General features: G+C 44.0%; 1 protein-coding gene across 6 annotated transcripts in view; it reads right to left on the bottom strand.

The window, feature by feature from the left end:
• The window catches only part of JMJD6 (jumonji domain containing 6, arginine demethylase and lysine hydroxylase), an 82,428-nt gene that overhangs the window by 5,879 nt on the left and 55,607 nt on the right, over positions 1-20,942 (bottom strand). For 2 of the 6 annotated variants that reach the window (XR_014508645.1, XM_083429918.1), the window contains 2 exons: positions 15,535-15,631; positions 968-2,783 (listed from right to left, as the gene is read on the bottom strand). Coding sequence is in view for 3 of the 6 variants with exons in the window: in XM_083429918.1 (XP_083286044.1) it covers positions 2,744-2,783; positions 15,535-15,631 (137 nt within the window). In the remaining 3 variants the exon portion in view is untranslated. Of the gene's footprint in view, positions 1-967; positions 2,784-10,291; positions 10,373-15,534; positions 15,632-20,942 lie in introns of those variants that run through there. The other 4 variants (XR_014508643.1, XM_083429917.1, XM_083429919.1 and 1 more) reach the window with 3 other exon arrangements.

Raw genomic sequence — 20,942 nt, 5'->3', positions numbered from 1 at the left:
GGATTTCCAGTTGATGCTTTCCCAGCCTTATCTGAAGATGCCAGAGGATGAACCTAGAACCTCTTGCATGCAAAACATGTGCTCTTCCACTGAGCTACCATTCTTCCCACAAGAACCTAGGGAGATTCCTAAAGGGAGAAATCATAGCGAAAGAAATGACCAAAGCACCACTTCATCAGACCACACCCAGCCTATATAGACCAGAGTAGCTGTGCAATGGGAACAGATGTTCCAGAAACATTTGGCCTCACCACTATTTGCCACTATTTTTCCTTTCGGACTTTATTTGTGTTTATTTTTAAGATGTTGTGTTAGTTAATCTAAATTGCTTCATGCAAAGTTGTATGGATTGGTCTTTTTATTGATCATTGACACTAGGGTTATCTGTAATTGAGGGAAGGTCTTGTCTCCTCCATCTTTCTGGTTCAACCCTATGTTCACTGAGCAAAGATGCCGTCCAGATGCAGCTTTATTCTCTATTTCCAACTTTGTTTGGCTCGGTGCTGTCTCAACTTCCCCTCAACCACCTTTCAGCTGGCCAGAGGACGACCCATCCACATGCGCCCATGTTCAGCCCACTGTTACACTGCTTACCTATGTGAAATGCGAATGGACCCAGACAGCACATGAGATGCAAAAGCATGAAAGGAGGTTTTTGAGGGCAGCAGGGTGGTGGTGGGGAGAGATGCCTGTCCTGGCTACTTTTAGCCCAACATAAACCGATAGTTTGAATTTGCTCTTTTAGAATACTTACTTCTCATACCATTCCTTCAAAGATGATACTGTCTTCTAGTTGTTAATCTTGGGCAGTAATTATGGTATTGTTTCCCAAGGAGGATATAACTAATGCTCTTTGAAGTATTCCTCCCACCCCACCCCCCAGGGTAATATTTGAACCAAACCAAGTAGTTCGAGGGTGGAAAGGCATGGACACCATGCACATTAACAAACACAATGACCATTCATATAAACTATTTAAAGGTTTATTGGACTGAATAATGGCAATATACATTTTAAGCCACTAGAAATTACAGTCCTATGTATATAAGATCCACCTTCACATTTAGAAAAAAAAATGTAAAAAATACCCAGACAGCCAGTTTTGTCACTATTGAGGAGATAGCTTTGCTCGCTGCCACTAGTAATATTCCTTGTACAATAGACGTATTGCTGTATACTGAGACATTATATTGTATATAAGGCATTCTTTGCATAGTTAATGCTGTTTGGAACACTGCATCTGTCAATGTGAGTTGGAGGCAGAATGGTTGCTAACAGTTTTTTCAAAGCCGAGTGTCCTTATACGTATTTGTATATATAAATAGGATTCAATTGCAAACTGTATTGCTAGTGAAAACATACAGAAGCAGAAGCTTAGACTTAAAAAAAAGAAAAGAAAAGCCAAACTTCCCACTGTTTCCTAAATAAGCCCTTGAAAAAGTTATGCTGGGGGGGTGGGGGAACATCTGCCCCAAACCTAGGTGCCCCAAAGAATGATTGACTAAACAATTTCAAGTATTGTCTGCATAAGTTATCATTTTTAAAAGCAGCTTGGGTTTGATATATTATTAAGCATCAAATCAGTCTGCCCTCAAAACATGAAGAAAAAACAGGAGTATTGGGAGGAAATTCCAGCCTAAAATGGCAATTCTACAAAACAGGAAGTGACATCAGTATTGTCCTGAAATACTACCTTTGTGGAGGAAAAGACTTATAAAACCAGTAATTGATGGTTTCTAGCCACTAAGGCCCATCAGATGTTATTTTCTGTATGGGTTAATGATCTGATAAATCTTTCAGGGAAGCGAAGAACAGAGAAGTTCAAAAAAGATGTAACAGTGTGGTGTCAGGGAGAAAAGAAAACAAGGATCTTTGAGGTTACTCGGGAAGTTTATAATTAATATTTCAAGAGTTGCCTTACATTTCATGGATTACGTTTTCTAACTCTGCTATTAGGGACAGGAAGCAACCACTAAGTAAACGGAAGCATTGGCTATCGAGCATTAATGATGCTCAGACCTCAGGATGAAAATCAGTCATGAACTATTACACTAAGGCGGCACTCCTGTATATCCATTTTGCTGGGAGTAAGCCCCATTGAACTCAGTGGGACTTACTTCTGAGTACACAGGCCTAGGAGTGTATTCTTATCTCTCAGGATTCATTCTACCTAAGATGGAGGACTGCTTCGTCTTCAAAAGGCTATGAAGCAAGATAGGCTACACTAAAGTCTACATCCTTCCACCATCCACAAACCTTCACAATGCTTTATATCTCAATGCATTGTCTTCAAGGATATAAAGGAAGCTTTTGGTCCCAGGTGGAGGGGTGGAAAGGGACCAAATAGTTTGATATTGTATCTCTGGACTGGCTGATGCAATGGGTTACCTTTGTCCATGCTATCTAAACGGAATATCTTGGGTTTTTCTTTTGGATACAGCAGATATGGAGTGGTTGTCACAACAAAGTGCATTCATGAGTTTTACTTTGACATCCAAGAACAGCACCCTCAAAATGTAACTTCCGTAACTTTCTCTAGCCCACATAATTCTTGGGATCAAGCCACACAGATCCTTTACAGTCTCGATATTACAAAGATTTATTCTGAGGAACTCAGCTTCATTCAGCCAAAGAGAAAGTCCCATATTTTGAGGGGTTATTTATTTTTCGGTTATGTATGCGTATCAGGTTGGTTTGGGGTTTGTTTGTTTCTCAAGCCTTTAAAGATGCCAAAGGGAAAGCCTTAGGAAGAGTTTAGGGATAACTTCATATAGTCTTCAGTTCTGCAAGGGAAACAAGAAGAAAAATAAAGAGGATACATTTCAGTCATGTCGCCTTCTGTGGGTTGCTTTCTTACTACTACTTTCTGAGATAAGTGGAGGAAAAGAAACAAGTTTAGGGAGGGAGTTTGAAGGAAAGTTTCTGAACCACCCAGGCACACACACACAGTGATTAGCAGAAGGGGTGCCTCAACGTTTAAGGCATTTGCTTCATCATTTGCAGCAAGGTAGTCTATGCCCAAGAAAGTGAGCACTGTACCTAGAAACCTCTTATTTTGCGCCAGGCATATTCCAAGTTCTAGCCCTGCAAACTGAAAACATGCAAGGATCCATGTAAAACCAAATTAGTATGTCTCAGTGTCCCACCTCAAACATTTCCCCCTTTGGATATCCCAAGACAAGTGGGTCACTTGACCAAATAGCATGTTTCATAATATAGGTCTACGAACAGATTCAGGCAGGCCATACATCACTGATGCCGGCACTTCTCACACATTATAGATTTGAGTTAGCCTTTCCACAGTTGACAGAAGCAGTTTTTACTGACCCAGCAAACTGGAGCTTGCAACAGAGGGAATTACTGCAGTGCATAGCTTTAACCAATCTCATTTCTGCTGGCAACCCTTTCCTAAAAATATCCACATCCCAGCATCATTTCCTTATTCCCCCCCCCCCCGCAACCGCATACAGTTTTCATAAAAATCAAAGACTGACTCGGTTCATAAATATTTTGAGAGCACGTGCTTGCTAAGGTTTGCTGTTGAGGCAATATGGGTGCTGATAACCATTTATCATAGACAGCAGTGGACAAGATGTATACTCACCCATGTCTTATATATCAGACAAAATGAGTTTACACCCAATTGTCCAGTATAAAAAGATACAGGCTGTAATCTTCTTTATGCTGGAAATAATACCTTAATAATTTACAAAGGGCAGCATAGTTCAGTCACACTCAGTTCTTTATTGTTCCCCTTTTATAGATTGAATAAAAGAAAAACAAAGTGTATGAATCCAATATCATTTATACCGATGTTGACTTACTGAAGTTAATGAGGCTAAAGCAATGGAAATGATCGTGAAATAGCTCCACTAGGTTGCAGTCAACATGATTAAAGAACTGATGTGCCTGCCCTTAAACCACTTTTACCTCATTTGGGTCAAAGGAGCTTAATGGCTTAGGAGACAGGCAGACAGCATTTGAATGCCATTACACTCTTCAGAAATGGTCCTTTTCCCAAAGTAGCTTTGGGATCAACAGACTTAATGGCCTCGGTGTGTTATGTCAAGTATTTTTGAGCTGTTGGATCACACAACAGTTCTCTTGATGCCATATACATTTATATAAGGCATTTTATTTTGTTTATTTTCTTTTGTTGGAAGCCGCCCAGAGTGGCTGGGGAAACCTAGCCAGATGGGCGGGGTATAAATAATAAATTATTGTTGTTGTTGTTGTTGTTATTGTTGCTGTTGTTGTTGTTGTTGTTATTTGTCATTTCAACTGAAAAAGTTCATCAGCATCAGTTGGGTTGGCAATATACCGTATTTTTCGCTCTATAAGACGCACCAGACCACAAGACGCACCTAGTTTTTGGAGGAGAAAAACAAGAAAAAAAATATTCTGAATCTCAGAAGCCAGAACAGCAAGAGGGATCACTGCGCAGTGAAAGCAGCAATCCTTCTTGCTGTTCTGGCTTCTGTGACAGCTGTGCAGCCTGCATTCGCCCCATAAGACGCACACACATTTCCCCTTACTTTTTAGGAGGGAAAAAGTGAGTCTTATAGAGCAAAAAATACGGTAAGCAGCATCATGCAACAGAGAGTTCCACATGCTTTCCGATTCCAGCTTTGTGGATAGTCACTGACTTTGGTGTTTTAGGGAAACAAAATGACATTCAGTTGTTCTATGAAATTCTTGATGCATCTTCTCCATGCATAGGGAAAGGAGGGTACCTACATACCACACTTTTAGGGAATGCAGAAAACAATCTTATTTTGACCACAATCACCCCAAAATGCTCATTTCTGGACAATTCACTAACAGCCCAATCTACCCATTCAAGCCAATATACTTAGATTTTACTACAAACATCAGGAACTGCATTAGCTAATGTGTCGCTATGCAAGCAATTCATCTGATGTAATGTTAGCTAACTTTGCATGGCATAGATCCAAAATACTGTACAAGTAGGGAGAGGAATATGAGATCATAGTCCCTTGATGGCTCCCAGTTCTCCCATTCAGTATTTTTCTGCAGCTTCCTAATCCATTCATCCCCTTCCCTATCGCTTGTTGACACAGCAAAACACTCTTAAGTTAGCAGATGGGGAATGACATCAACTGCCTGGAAAAGGATCAGTGCAACACAGAAGATATGAGAAGGAAATTTTGTGAAGGATTGCCAGGTGGGGCACAGATAAAGAACAAAATGACCTGGGGAGAACTAGAAGCTGAGCAGAAATGGAAAATTTCAGAAGTTCAAAGCAGCATTCCCACTGCCCCTCTGTTTTCTCTATGCCTTCCTAACATATTCAGAAAGAAGAGAAATTTTGGCCCACTAGCTAAAAAACACCATGAGTTGTATTCCAATTAAATTATACTCAGAGGAGATCCATTGAAATTGAAGCACCTACATTAATTTCAGTGTGTTTACTCTCATGATTTCCCTTTATATGAATGGTTTTATTTGAAAATTTGAATGCAGGCTAATTATAGTTTCTAGAGAAATAGCTGTGCTGACTGCAGTAAGCCCCCGCCGCCTTGGGTCTCAAGATTCCTGCTTCTTCTTCCCCACCCGTGAGTGCTCTTACAGTGCTGCAAAAGATGAAAAGCAAAAAAAGGAACAGAAACTTACCAGCCTCTCTTATCCCAAAGAAGCACCATGCTGGACAGGAAAGCAAAGCTGCTGATCAAGGAGTGGGAGGAGAAGGACAAGGCAAGCAGCGAAAGGGCAAATGACGACAGGAAGAGAAGGTATTTACCATCCCAAGGCTACACACACAAGGAATCAGCAAGCAGATATCACAGGAGGAGCAAGCAGAGGGGGGAAGCATGCACTGGGGAGCAGGATTGGCAGAGGCCAAAAAGGCACCTGCGCCAATGTATTCCCTACCCCTCGGAAGGCCTAGCTGTGTTTGTGGAAGGGGGAGCTGGCAAAAGCGCCTTAGCTGCTTTGATTGATTCTCTGCAATCGCTTCTTTCTTTTGGCATATTCGGAGGAGCTGTCTTATGATGACGTGTTTGTGCAGTCTGCAGTGTTGCAACAGTGATGCTTTGTGACTAGAAAGACAAACTTGTATGTTGCCTTTAAAAACAGGACACAAGCAGACCCCAAATGGGATATTCTTGCCCTACCCTGTGGGATTTCACCAAGAAGTTGTGGTGCACTAACATTTAGATCCAAAGTTGAGAGTTCTTCCTGTTGCATGAATTGTGAGTTTCAGAGTGTTGTGCACAAATCTGCTGCAAGCTTTGGCCACTGTATCTTAAATGAAGGGCAGGTCAAGCAGGAGGGCTGCATCCCCTCCATTCTCCTCTTCTCCACTTGGAGTTAAACTAGGGCAAGCACACAGCTATTGGTGATAGTAAACACAGCCACCATGCATCTAGCTCCCCACTGCCCACTGCCGTAATGTCTAGTAGAACATATACTGGCTGCAATCTGCAATGCCAAAATCATATTCATTCTCCAAGCTGCATAACTGGGAGGTAGGAAAACATGAGATCATAATGTCATAGCACAAGGTACATTCTACTACACATTAGGGAAAGAGAAGTGGAGCTAGATACAGAGCTGCTTTTTCATTGGCAGCTGCACGTTTCCCAAGATGTCTAAGTCTGGCTGTCAGAAAACTGCTTTGGGGTTGTCTGTACCTGGAAACAACAGCTCCTGATGCTATCAAATGGTGGTTACATCAGAATGGCACTTTGTTGATATTTCCCAGGAGGGGTGACATTCAGAAAGCATCCTGACCTTTCTTGCTCTTTCAAAACTCACGGGACACTTGAATGTTGTCCTTTGCCTCTGGCTGACCCTAAAACTGTGTCAAGAATGTGCACACAGACATTCCCCTCAAAATGGAAATTTCACAGGGCATTCACAGTCCTTCTTGTCCATAGGCTTAGGCTCATACGCTTAGTGCAAGGGGGCCCCACTCTCTGTTTCTCTCATCTATGGAATGACAAGAAGATATTGTGGGTTGTATCAGCCCAGATCCTGCCCAGAGCAGACCTGCTGAAATTAGTGGAACTTAGTAAGTCATGGTCATTAATTTCAACAAGTCTGCTCTGGTGACCAAGAAAACTAGTGTTTTTAGACCCTTGCTTAGCTACACTGAACAACTTATGTTGGTTTATACCTTGCTAACTGCCTAGGCTTCCTCAAAGAATGCTTGGAATTGTAGTATGAAGACACGGTGAGGAGAATTCATTGAAAGGTCCCCACCACATCTACCATCACCACCACCCTCAAGCTACAATGCCAAGGTTTCCCTGGGAAGAGGGACTGGTTGAGAAACCAGTTCCAATCTGGTGTGGATATGCCGCTATAATACAAAACAGGAGAAGGGGTTTTGCAGAGAGGCTTCCCAAGATCTGCAGAGGGCGCCCCAACACCAGGAATCTCACATTGTCTTCCTGGGGAAACAGTAAAAATGAAGTGTAATAACTAGAAGACTGGAAAGGACCGAATCCAGAATCATATCCTGCTTTGAATTGTTGCATCCTTCAGGATTAAATCCTAATATGACCAGAGATGCATAAAGTATAATTCACAAATCACTTACTGAGGCTGTTTCTAAAATGCATCCTTTAGACTTCCTGATAGGCAGGTGGGTGGAAGTGCATAAGAGGAGGAAAGGTAATGCTTTATACGTAAATACAGAATGTGGAACCCATTTGAAATCATGAGCATTTCCAGGCTGGTTTGTTCCCTTGACGCCAAAGGGACTACTAACGAAGTGGAAGTGCAAGTTTGCCACTTGAAGCGGCTTCTGGACTGCAGGTTTTGGCCACGACCCAGAACCTAGTCATCTACTGCAGGACATCTTCATAGATTTTCACTGGGGTATCTGCAACACTAAGAAGGCTGGCATCAAGGGCGCTTGCTGAAGCCCATGCCCCAGTAGGAGGCTTGCTTCCAATCCCCGGCTGCTGCCTCTTCTTGCTGCCTGTTCACCTGCCCTCTTGGAGTGAGCAAGGAGAAGGGGCAGCAACATCTTGCACTCATTCTCTTGGGCAGGGTTGCCTGTTGGGCCCCAAAGGAAAGATGGATTGTGGCAACAATGGCAAGGGATAAAGGGGTGGGTGCACTTAGGGAAGGGAGCCCACGGGGAGCATCTTGCCCCCAAGGGGTCCTTGGATTGGCACTGGACACTGCTGATCCTCAGCTACCAAGACAAGTTATGAAATGGAGCTAAGCCAAGAGGACAAAAAGTTTTGAGGAGCCAGGTAGGCAGAGCCTATGCAGTGCAGCCGGATTCCTTGCAGACCTTTATTGTTTGCTTCTTCCGTAATCCTACTATTTGGCTTGTCACTGCTCTTGACTGCTGCTAGATCCTATGTCATAGCTTGCCCTTCATCTTCGGTTCTTACTCTCTGTTCCTGGGGCTGTATCTTTCCCTGTTTGCGCTGCAATCTTGGAAGCTTTAACCTTGTCCTGATGTCCTGGCTGACTAAACCTTGGCATGATCATAATCCATAGTCTTCAAGCTTTGCTGTTCCTGCCTATTTCCTTGGCCTCTGACTTGAACAAGTTCCAAACACATCCCTTACGTGTGAAGTGTTGAATTTTCCATTTGTGCTTCAATGATTAAAGTTGTTTGCAAGCCAAAAGCTGACATGACCAGGGCGCTGCTTGAATTTTCTCCCTGTTGCCAGATTTTGAATTGGCCCAGATAGTTGCCCCTTGAACAGTGGTTTTATGTGGAGCAATTAGCAGTGGATAATGATTAGCTCCATGACATGAAAAGCTTCACTTGCTGATGTCAAGCCTACGTTAAAGGCAGAGAAGCAAGCCAGAGCTACTGTAGCTGAGCGGCTAGGTTCAAGTCTCATTTCTACCATAGACTCCAAAGGCAAACCATTCTCTCATCTCCACTCTGCATCTCAGGAATATTATTGATCTTCCTTACTGGGTTGTTTCAAGGATTGTTGAGATAATGCATGTTTCTGAACACTTGGGAAGTACTGTATGAATGCAAAACAATAATGATTTTCAGAAAAGCTTGTTCTTCAGTATGAGAATTTCTGGAGCTGTTGGGCAAATGGTCCCTTTAAGAACTGCCCTCTTATTTTCATGACTGCACAGCAAGCTAAGCCCCATATGTAGTTGTTGCGTAGTGTCTACATAAAGCAGCCGTCCCCAACATGGTGCCCTCCAGAGGTTCTGGACTATACTTCCTATGATCCCTGACCACTGGCTTTGCTGATTCAGGCTAATGGGAGTTGTAGTCCAAAACACTTAGAGGGAACCAAGTTGGGAAAGGCTGATTTAAGCCAAAATTGCAAGCATTAGATTGTAAACAACACAGCAAAACCGTGGCAAAGGATATTAGTGGACTGGGGTCAGTGTGTCCTATACTGAAAACCCAGGGCCCAATCCAGTAAGCACCATAAAACTCCACTGATGTCAATGGGAGAGATTTCAGCATGTGCATAGCTTTGGGGGGTGCTATGGTAGTTAAAGAGCACAAGTTCTGGACTAGAAAATGGCCTTAGGCAAACGACTGTATCTCAGCCCCTAACTGATATAGTCGCACCTCAGAAGTCAAACGGAATCCATTCTGGAAGTCTGTTTGACTTCCAAAATGTTCAGAAACCTGCAGCCAATCGGAAGCCGCGCAAACCGCGTCAGATGTTCGGGTTCCAAAGAACGTTCACAAACCGGAACACTGACTTCCGCGTTTGCGGCGTTCGGGAGCCAAAATGTTTGAGTTGCAAGGCGTTCCACTTCTGAGGTATGACTGTAATATAATTCTGCTGCATGCCTTTCATTTTGGGTGGACAGTTCCTTTGGGCAGAAAAGACGGCCATATTTCTACAATCAGAAACTCAACCTGAATGGAAAGAAGTTCTGTCCAGCCTACAGCAATTTGATGTAAATGTTCATTTTCCAATTTGGGAGGCAACTTTGCTGGACTCGGATGAAGTCAGAATGTGGATTCGGAGATCTGACAGAAGAATCCTACGTGGAACCCCTGCAGCCCGCTCTTGTTATTTTTAATTCTGGCTGTTGCTTAGGAGGAGCAACTTGCAGAATGGAAAATAAAGGCCAGTGAATGTCCCATTAGGGAAAAGCCGGTGTATCCTGTTCCACCATATTGATTTGTGGTGCTCATGGTAAATGAAATGGGGCACAGAGGGGAAGGAGACTAATTCATTAGTTATGAGGAGGGAGGGGGGAAGTGGGAGGTGCGGGGACGGGGGGGGGAACATGGTCAACTTTAGTTTCAGATCACATTAGCAGAGGTTATAGGTGGTACCACTAATTCTAAGAAGCATCGTCTCCTTACCAAAAAGATTTGTAAGAATGTTTGTGGCCGAGGACCTAAGGTGCTTGCTACAGGGATGTGAGGTCAGAGGTCAGCTCAATCCTGTAATATAAACGCAGCAAACCTGGGTCACATCAACATGGCAGCACTGTCAGGCAGTCCCTGACTGGGGTGAGGGTGAGGGGTAAGGCAGTTGTGTTTGCACGCAAGGGGTTTGGGGGGGGTGAAGACTGGGTGGCGGGTGGTATGGCTTCCCTCATCTGATTCAGTGCGTCTTCTTACCTGAGGGCAGCCCTGCCCCAACAAACCAGCTAGAAAGAAGGATTGTTTGAAGAAGCCTGAAATGAGAAATTGCTGATGCCACAGCCAGCACTCAGAGGTGGGGCGAGGACGGGGGAAGAAGAAAAGGAACAAAACCAGAGCTTGGGGAAAACAAAAAACACAGACACACAAAAATATGGCACATTGACAAGAAACAGAGAATCCGTTAGAAGAAATGCGACAATCTGCCAACGCCAATTAGTGCAGGAGGCTGGAGAGGGGTTTGCGAAGGGCTCTGCACAGAGGCAGCAAGCATCAAGGATCCCAGCCCAGGTGAATTCTGGAACGGAAATGCATGGCACAGGAGAAAATGCTGTCAGCCAGGAAGCAAACCACCGCTTGTAACACCGACATTGCAATCCAGGGAGAGGTGTCAGAGCACATGCTCAGCCCTTATGAAAAAGTGGTCCCGTAGAACGACTTGCCTTCCTGTTAAATGGAAGGTCGGAGGAACAGTCACCGAACCACCTCCATGACGGAGGCAAGAGAATCTCACCTGGTTGTTCTTACATCAGTCCTCTTGCATTTTTGGTTAAATTAGCACCTGCAGGGATGGGGAGATTATGGCCCTCCAGAGGTTGTCAGACCCACCAGCCCCAGACAGCAGGACCAGCGATGACTGGGGTTGGGAATCCAACAGGACTGGAAGGGTCATAGGGCTCTCCATCCTTGATCTACCCAATGAATGATTGTGGTCTATAAAGCAGACCTGCACATCATACAGGCTTTGGATCATATGTGGTATATGGGGTGGCCATGTGTCCTACTTCACAGAGGATGCTCCTCCGTTTGAAGGTGGCTGTCTGGTCCAAATCTGGTTTAAAGGTAAAGAACCAAAACAAGGGAGTGCAGTAACTTTGAAGTTGCCCATCCAGGGCTATCCCAGACTATGGTGAGAAGTATTGTATTTCTATTTAAATTATTTCTCTATCTATCTCTCCCCAGCAAAATTTCAGTCAGCAATGCAAGGTCAATAGAGCAATGGGATTACAAAGTCAGTAGAGCAATACATTGGCCACCTGGAGCCTCTTTTACCTGCTGATGCATCATTGAAAAGCTAGCTAAACAGTTGGATCTTTCATTTTTGTATTAATGGAAGAGGTAGAGAAAGCCTGGTGCGAATGAGAGCCTAACAGGTACTTGAATTATTACCAACAGAGGAAGGAAAGGACATTATGTTCCTACATGTAAGCACAGCAAGTTTGATTCCCTGGAAATGTGCAAGTCTACATTTTGCCTGTTAAAGATATGCATGAGGACAGAGGTGCCTCTGACTTGCACTTTCTGTATTTCTGCATGTCATGAATACAAAAATGCAAGCTGCTCTGAGCGCTGAGACTTACAGTGGAAGGGCAGGATATAAATAGTTCTAATAAATAAATAAATGAAAGACTGCTCCAAAACGGCTTAAATAATTTCTTCCAAAAAAAATATGTTTAGGACTGAGGCAGAAGATAAGCTTACAGCAAAGCTTGCATCAAAATGAGTTGGGACTTCTCAACGATGGATCGCAGCTATTGGAGACCACAAGTTTGATTCTTTTGTGGCTTGATTTTAACTTAACTGCCCAGATTGCATAAAGATCTTCTTTCCAAAGAAACTCATTTCTAACTACATCCAGTTAAAAGCATCAAACCGCACCAATGAATAGAGGCTTCTCTGAAGGACATTTGATATAGGAGGCCATTTCTAAGAGTAGGACAACTCCAGGGCCTTTCTGTACCCACAGCAATATGTATGAATGTAACAGGTAGCACTTCTATAGCACCCTTCTATAGCTAATGGGTACATTCAATGCTACTTCACTGAGGGCTGTAAAGAATTGTCTTCTTCCAGCGATATGCCTGATGAGCATGAAATGTTGCTGTTGTGTGAATGCCATCTCTTACCAAAAGAAGCTAGATATTTGTGCCTGGTGCACACATTTTGAAAGCTTTAAATTCATATTCAGTTCCCTTGAGCATTTGGCTTCCTGACCCAATTACTCACCTGGCAAACAATGCCGCAAGGCATCCTATGACCCCCTCAACAGTTCACATCTGTATTAGCCTGGTAATTAATTTATTTTGCTTGCTCATTTACACCACTCGGATCAGCTTTTGGGGACAGGATAGGTGCATGAACTACTAGACGATAATGCTCTCGTCTGTTATGAATTGATTAATAAAGGTAAAGGTAAAGGACCCCTGACAGTCCAGTCGCAGACGACTCTGGGGTTGTGGCGCTCCTCTCGCTTTACAGGCCAAGGGAGCTGGCGTTTGTCAGCAAACAGTTTTTCCGGGTCATGTGGCCAGCATGACTGAGCTGCTTCTGGCGAAACCAGAGCAGCGCACAGAAATGCCGTTTACTTTCCCGTCAGAGCGGTACCTATTTATCTACTTGCATTTTTGGTGTGCTTTCATATTGCTAGGTTGGCAGGAGCTGGGACCGAACAACGGGAGCTCACCCTGTTGCGGGGATTCGAACCGCCGACCTTCTGATCGGCAAGCCCAAGAGGCTCAGTAGTTTAGACCACAGCGCCACCCGCGTCCCTCTATGAATTGAATTGATACATAGGCCAAATATAGGCACCTTGCTGTGCTAACTACCATTGCATGAAAAGCTGTGCATGCTGAAATTCCTTCTGCTACACAGCTATTCTACATAAATGACTCCTGTCCTGTTGCATTTGGTCACCCTATGTGGTGGTCGCAATTTACAACCGAAGCAAGCAGAAGCACTTCTCCTGGAGTGACTTGTGTTCAGCTGGAATCAGCAGCTCCAATTAGCCTATATGCAGTGATTTCCTCACAAGTGGATTTCCACTGGAGAAAGCAGATCTGGACTGCTAAAGCTGCAACCCTATACACACTTACCCGGGATTAAGCTCAGCTGAAAACAATGAGATCTGCTTCTGAGTAAACATGTCTAGGATTGCAGGTTAACATCTTTACAAACATAAATTTCAGTTCCAGAACTGGCTTCCTTTCTCCATCTCAATGTTCTTTGCAGACCCTTGTGGAACCGTAAGAGAATTCTGAACTGAGCTCCAACTGAAGAAGCAGGGTGTCATTCTGCTATTTTAAATAATAGCAGTCTATAGTCACTGTTTTTATTGGAACTAAGTGTGACTGCAGAGCAAAGTAAGTGCTCAAAAATAATGAATTATTATCTGTATGTATGTTTGAGTATGTATATAAAGACAGATGCAGGATTTATGGAATTGCCAATTAAATATTTAGGCTTGCGAGCATGCGACCCATTCCTAGTCAGACTTCAGGTTTCCATTAGTAAGCTCGTTTTTACACAGCTCTGACCAAACAGACACAAAAAGGGAGGAAAAGGCAAAGCAAACTTTGCTGACCACATCATAAAGCAACAACACGAGAGGGAATCGCTAAGCCATTAGCACAAGAAGGAAAGCTTTGTATTTTTTTTTTATTTTTTTTTGCTATATTCCATTATTTTCTTACTTATCTTATTTAGGTTTAAACTGCCTTTAAATTTTTATTTTAACAAGAAAGGCAGTGTCACAAGAACTCTTTGGCACAGGTGTGAGGAACCCTTGCCCCCCCATGTTGTTGAACCACAACTCCCATCAGCCCCAGCAAGCATGGCCAATGGCCAGGGATGATGGGAGATGTAGTTCAGCAGCATCTGGAGGGCCAAAGGTTCTTCTCCACCACCTGCTTTGGCATGTAAAACATAATAACGATGCTGGTGATACCATCTCCCAACTGGACCTAGGCAGCTGTTCCTGTATAGCTGCAATCCTAAATGCACATACAAGAGAGTAAGCTCCACTATAGTCAGTGGAGCACACTTCTGAGTAAACGTGCTTAGGCTCATGCTGGACATCTTCCAGTGCTAGGGTTGGATGAAGTATTCAGCCAAGACCCTTTTTGGCACTTGATTTTATAATCTTCAGTACTGGGGGGAACTTACATTTTTTTGTGGGGATGGCGGTAGCTTATCATGCTAGATATGAGATGGCAGAAGGTATCAAGTGGTGGCAGACATGTAATGAGCAGTGGCAGCTCAGCCTTCCTGAATGGGAACTGCTATGTATTGAAATTCTCACCCTGGCCACCAGGGGTATTGTGTACATAGTTTTCACTCAGTTAATTTAGGCGGGAAACCCTGGGGTGTTGTTGTTACAATGTTGACAGCCGGCTGCCTATAAAAGCAGGCCGGCTGAGCTGTTCAGTTCAGTTCCAGCTTACTATAAAGAACCACTTGGAGAAATCTCTGTGTCGTCTGCTTTGTCAACCCACTACGTAATAGGAACGATGATATATTTTGATGCAGTACAGCCTTTGGCCTACAAATTCTATCAACCCCACTGATGCAGCTGCTGGTGGGAGTTGCCGAAACATCTGGAGGGCACCAGGTTGTGGAAGGCTGGTAAAGCACCATTCCCAGGGGTATTAGTGGAAATATGCATAGTTAATCCTACTGGCCATCTGCTCCCTGGTTGACAAGAGGTCTTAATACACAGAATGAGAAAGTAATGGAAGGCCAGAAATGGCGTCTATTTACATGATCCCTACCATACTGGGTGGCTAAACTAAAAGAACTAAAAAGAAAAGAAAACCTGTTTGGAAAGTGATTTAAACTGAACTTGTCTGAGCCTGAGGGTGCCCACAGTATATCTTGTTCCTCTGAGAAATGCTGGCTATTCATTGCTTGGACAACCTCAAGATCCCTCCTTGAAATAGGAGGCTAGAGCCATTCCTTGCCAGCAGAGCTGTTTCCAAGGAAGTGGGCGGCATCTCTCAAAATGGGAATACCACATAGCCATTAGCCGATCTTTAATTCCCAGGAAAGCAGCAGGTGCAAACAGACCCGAATGTCTTAGTCTGTTGAGCAGCAGCCAAATAATTCCGAGTTACAAATTGTAACCAGAAGAAGATGGGTTCCAATCCCTGGCTGATCTGCTGAATTTAAAAGGATGCTCAGCTTACCTTTGTTCTTCTTCAAGTTCTTCTTTGGTCATCATGGTTTTATACTGGTTTCCTCTCAGTTTTCCAGGACTATATTTAAAGGAGAACTGTTCATCTGCTACAGAAGAAAGAGAGAGAGAAAGTCAGAACAAAGAAAGAGCTAGGTCCACAATTTTATGCTGACATAGGAGGAAAGACTACATAACAGTGAGGCTTAGTCCCAAGCAAAACGCAAAAGATCAAGCTATTGTTCTCTGAAGAATATTCCTTTCTCCTTGAATTAAGGGTTCACTTCCATATTAGGAAGAAGCAAATGCTATTTTGATTACCCTACATTATTCTGATTTTGCCTTCCTTCCAGCTAGAGATTTATCTGTTTCCCTTGTGAGCTGTTTAATGCTTTAGTTTTGCATGCAATCTATAATCACGCAGAAAGAAAACTGAGCTGGGCCAAAAATGCTCATCACACAGAAATCTAGTTGCATCTTTGAAAATAATTCCACTTCAGACTTTTCAATTCTGAAATGTGAAAATCAGAAGAAACATTTTTTAAAAAAATTAAAGGTGCGAGCTGGTCATATCTAGCCATCTCTTATAGGTGCAAGAAACGTTTCCTATGCATATTTCAGAGAATGGCAGATAAGGTGTCCTGAGTAGATCACAAGGCAATCACTTTATTCTCACTTTTATCACCATTCCCTAACCTCCCCCTACAGTCACATCTCTGTGTGTTGTTCTGCCCGGTGTCTCCTCACACAGTGCGGCTCTAGCATGTCAAATTCTGTGTTGAATTGTGTACCCATTAAGCATGTTGCATATATGACTCAAACGTGTGCGCACAACCCAAGATTTTATGGGGCAGCGGTTTTCTTTGTTACCACGTGATGGTGATGATGATTTTATTTATTTGCCACCCATCTGACTGGGTTGCCCCAGCCATTCTGGGTGGCTCCCAACAAAATACTGAAAACACAAGAGGATTCCTAAGTTGTAGATTGGGTCTGCTGCCTTTCTTTACAGCAATGAATGATGCTTTATTTCTCTGGAATCCTGTAGACGTAATTTAAGCTATAACTAGTAGGCAAAGACCCGAGGTTTATCTATTCAAAGCAGGTTTCTGGTAGAGCTCTTTGTTTATGTTTTAAACCACAGTTCTGGGTTATCTTCCTACAAGAGCCCCAGTAAATGATAGGCCTGGAAGTCAATTAAAGGCCCCAAGGCAAGGGGGAGGCACCTGTGCTTGTCAGCTTCTCTTCTTTTAAGCGTGCATACATAAAAGGTTGCATTTAAATACACTCTGCACCAGGCGGACAATGGAGCAATGCTGTTTCATTGTTGGACTCTCCAGTGTGGCACAGGTTGTTCTTCATGTACGGGGAGCAGTGGAACACTGTCTATTCTTAGAGCTTTATTTCTAACTGCAGGGAGGAGGGTATTGTTGTAAACCAGGCTATGCAGCCATTACGAGAGGCAACTCATCAGGAGCTGAAGGACCACTGCTTCATTTGTATATGCTAATGTCACGCCATCAGCATAATGACATGCTGTCAGCAATTTGCATCTCATTTGGAAAGAGCCAAACAGCGCTTTGCGCATCTCCAGCAATACATCTTCACGAGGAATTGTCATGCTGTTTGTATTAGTGCTCCGAGCGGTGCTTGTCTTTGGCGAGGGGTCGGGAACAGATGGGGAGGAAGCACCCCAGGGTTTCCCTCAGAGCCACCTAGGCTGCCTTGCGCCACCCCCCACCCCCAATGGCTTCAGGTGATAGTATGAGCCCAACTGCCAAAGGGAAAGGCCCCGTGCTGAGCCAACCGTATGGAATTCTGATGGGGTCGGGTAAAAGGGCAGGAATTAAATTTCTGCTTCAACCAATTAATCAATTCATTAGCCAATTGTGGCACCAGTTAAGAGTCATAGAGGTGGTTGCTCACCCCCGCCTCCCAAAAGTGGTAGTGCTCAAAGTTCTGCCTCAGATATAGCCAATGCAGGTGCTCTTCAGATGTTGCTGGATCATAGCTCCCATCATCCGTGACCACTGGTCATGTTGGTTGGGGCTGATGGAAGCTGGAGTCCAACATATCGAGGGCATCCCTTTAGCTACCACTTCTCTGGCTCAACCCCTATATTTAATACCCTCCATTTTGCTCTATTCCCCAATTCAAACCACCTGAGAAAACTACTTACCTCAAGGTAAGGGGGAATCCATCTGCCGGACCTATATATGCAGAAGTAAAAATTCCTGGACCCTTCTATCATACCCATGCTTCAGTCTCCCTCCTCTATTTTGGATCGGTCATCCTCAGAAACCATAGTTTCTGGAGCAATCTGTGGATAACTAAAGTATGTACTGGGACACAAGGAGGGAAAACTGGGTATAATGCCAACCAGCTCCACAGCATGTATTTTATATTTTCTGGGACTGAGAAGAAAGAGCAGCCAACAAAAGGTAGAGGTAAATTATGAAGTTTGCTTGCAGCATTGGAGTAAAACTACTGGAAAACAGCACTATGCAAATTCACTCCCTTCCCATATGCCACACACTTTCAGCAACAGCAACCACCCTGAACAGCAAAGCCTTGGCTCAGCAGCCTTGAGGAAAGTGAAGCTTCATGAAATCTCATTTCCCCTCATGGAAAAACCAACAGTGTCCCCTGACAATGGCAGCCACACAAGTCTGATCGACTGGAAGTGTGCAGAACTTCAGCTCATTTAATTATCACACACTACCAGAGAGCTTGAAAAGGCGCTTTAATGGGTCACTGATCTTGGAGTTCCTAGATAAATGCTACCAAGACCATTCATTGAGAGAAATCAGCAGTAACGCCACGATTTATGAAAGGAATTGAATAAGGAACGGAGAAAGGATTTGTTGTTTCTGTACTTAGGGTTAGCCTGGCCACCGGCATATTCAGAAAGCTCTGAAGTACAGAGTTTTGTTTGTTTTCGTTCCCAGTGGAATGTCCAGGGAGGCCATGATATTTTCGGTTGCCTCTTGTGGAAGGAGTAACAGAAACCTAAGATTGCTTTGCAATCATTCTCTCTGTTGCCGATGTTCAGGTGAGAGTGCTGGTGCTTATGTAATCAGATGACCAAAAGGGAAGTATAATGAATTAGAATGTGCTTGGACGAGAGATAGTATATGTTCAGAGGAAGGACTGCAATAAATACAAAAAGGCCAGCTTTAAAAGCAGCCAGGTTGTCCCCACCTCGTTGCATTTCAAATCACATTTGCATGTCACTGCATACAGCTGTATTTGGGGGGGGGGGCTGTTTCCAAGTTGCCCACCGTTTGAGTTCACAACAGTGGACAGAGAGCGTGTGTGGATGCCTTCATACGGTCACATTTTCAAATAGGATCAAAGCTGGTTTGAGAGGAAAAGCATCAAAACTCAGTATTTCTCAAGAAACTACAGGAGAGCTGTTGATTGAGGCTGATGTTGTGTGTACACACATCCACAAACCAGCAGTGGAAAAGTGCATGGAGTACAGGCCAATTTTTTCAAAAAGAAATAGCACCGAGCGTGCTCACTGACCACAAAATGCTGACAGTCTGTTGGGGATGGAGGGAGAAAACAGCAACGATATAAAACTAGATTTGGGGAAATGGAATGGAGTTGGGGCATCCTGGAGGAAAGCCTGGCTGACTGAATAAAAAAGTGAGCAGGCACGCTATAATAGCTGATGAATCTACCAAGGATCTCTTTCTTCCACTTCTTTCCATGGTCAGGGCCGGCCTGAGACATGTTGCCGCTGCAGGCAAAACACAACGACGCTGTCCCCACCTGCACAATGGCGCCCCCCACCCACAGATCCTGGTCCCCTCCCTGCCTCTGCCATGGCCCCCACACTGCTGTCAATTGCATTACTACAATTGTACCCTCATTGCAGCTGTATCTGTGCTGCTGCTGCTGCAATACAGGGGCAGGGGGCGCAGCGGCACAGTCGTTGGGTTGGTGGCACAGCTGAAGACCCAGCAGGACTGACAGTGGCACAATGGCAGGTGCGGGGGCAGAGAGGGGGAGGGATCTGCCATCTGAGGCAAATGGCTTCCCCTCAACCGCATGCATGGAAGGCTCCTGTCTGTAGTGCAGGGATGGGGGACATTTGCTTCTCCCGATGACAGCCGCAGATTCCTCCACCCCTGCTCTAATGCTGTTGGGAAGATAGGATGAAGCTGGATAGGATGCAGCTAGATCTAGCTGCCCAGACACAAGTGGAAGAGGATAGGGCTGGGGGTAAGTCCTGATGCTCTGGCATTCAGATGGTAGATGATGAGTGACCATCAACATACCATGTCATTTCAGAACAAAAATGAAAAATAAAACACTTTCAGAGTGATCAATCTGCGCTAAAGCTGCTGCTGCTGCTTCAAACACTAATGAAAGTTTACTGAACAAAGTCGACGGTTCATCTATCCATGCTTGCAACTTAACTCTTATTTCTCTAGTTTTTACTTCTTCTGTGAGAGCTTCTTCATTTAAAGATCAACACACAATTTCTGTGGGTCCTTCCACATGACCTGTTTATTGAGTGTTCATCCTGATTTATTCTGATTAGACAATGTTCGCTGTTTAATGTGCATTCATTCTGATTTGTCTGCAGGGAGTTTAGATGACGTTGCCTCGAAGCACGTGTTATCCCTCACTTTCCTTATTGCAAAAAGTCCAAACCTTTAGGGAAGAGGGTTTGTTGCACGAGACCTCCCAATCAAATATAATTGAGCAACCTGAATTTGTGGCTGAGTCTCCCTCAAAAATAACAACAGTCTGGAAGCACCTGCAACCCCTACATAACCTAAGTTTGAATTATCCATAGATGCAGTAAAGAATTCTAAATATGGCAAAGCAAGCTTTCCAACTGTTCATAGGAATTGGGCTGAAATGAAAAGGCCTACCAATATTTATATCTTCCCTGCCTCCAGCAAACTACAGGAAACACTTTTCAAGTTCTGGGCATGAGACTTGTTGCAAAATATGTAAGAGGAGTGGAATGACCTACTTTAAACAAAGCAGCTGGAAATACAATTTTAAAAGGCATTTAGCTAAACTCACTCCTTTGCCCTCACCCACCCCATCAGGAGCCTGCCAGATGCCATGGGACTCTGCCTCAAAAGGTCATCTTCTTCCATGAAGTCATTTTTTTATTATTTTAAAAAACAGAGAACTTTAAATGCTTTTCCATCCTGTCTTCCTCACAATCTGATCCTATGCAGGTCGTTTTCTCAGAAAGTTATCCCAATTAAAGTCATACCTCGGGTTACAGATGCTTCAGATTGCGTTTTTGGGGGTTATGGACCGCTGAAACCTGGAAGTACTGGAACAGGTTACTTCACGGATTCGGTGCACGCGCATGCGCAAAAGCACTAAATTGCGCTTCACGCATGCACAGAAGCGCCGAATCGCAACCTGCGTGCGTGCAGATGCGCC

This window comes from Podarcis tiliguerta, assembly GCF_965153285.1.
Source record: "Podarcis tiliguerta genome assembly, chromosome: 2".
Classification (NCBI taxonomy): domain Eukaryota; kingdom Metazoa; phylum Chordata; class Lepidosauria; order Squamata; family Lacertidae; genus Podarcis; species Podarcis tiliguerta.
The sequence above is the reverse complement of the archived record's forward strand: the minus strand, read 5'-3'. Positions and strand labels throughout refer to the sequence as shown.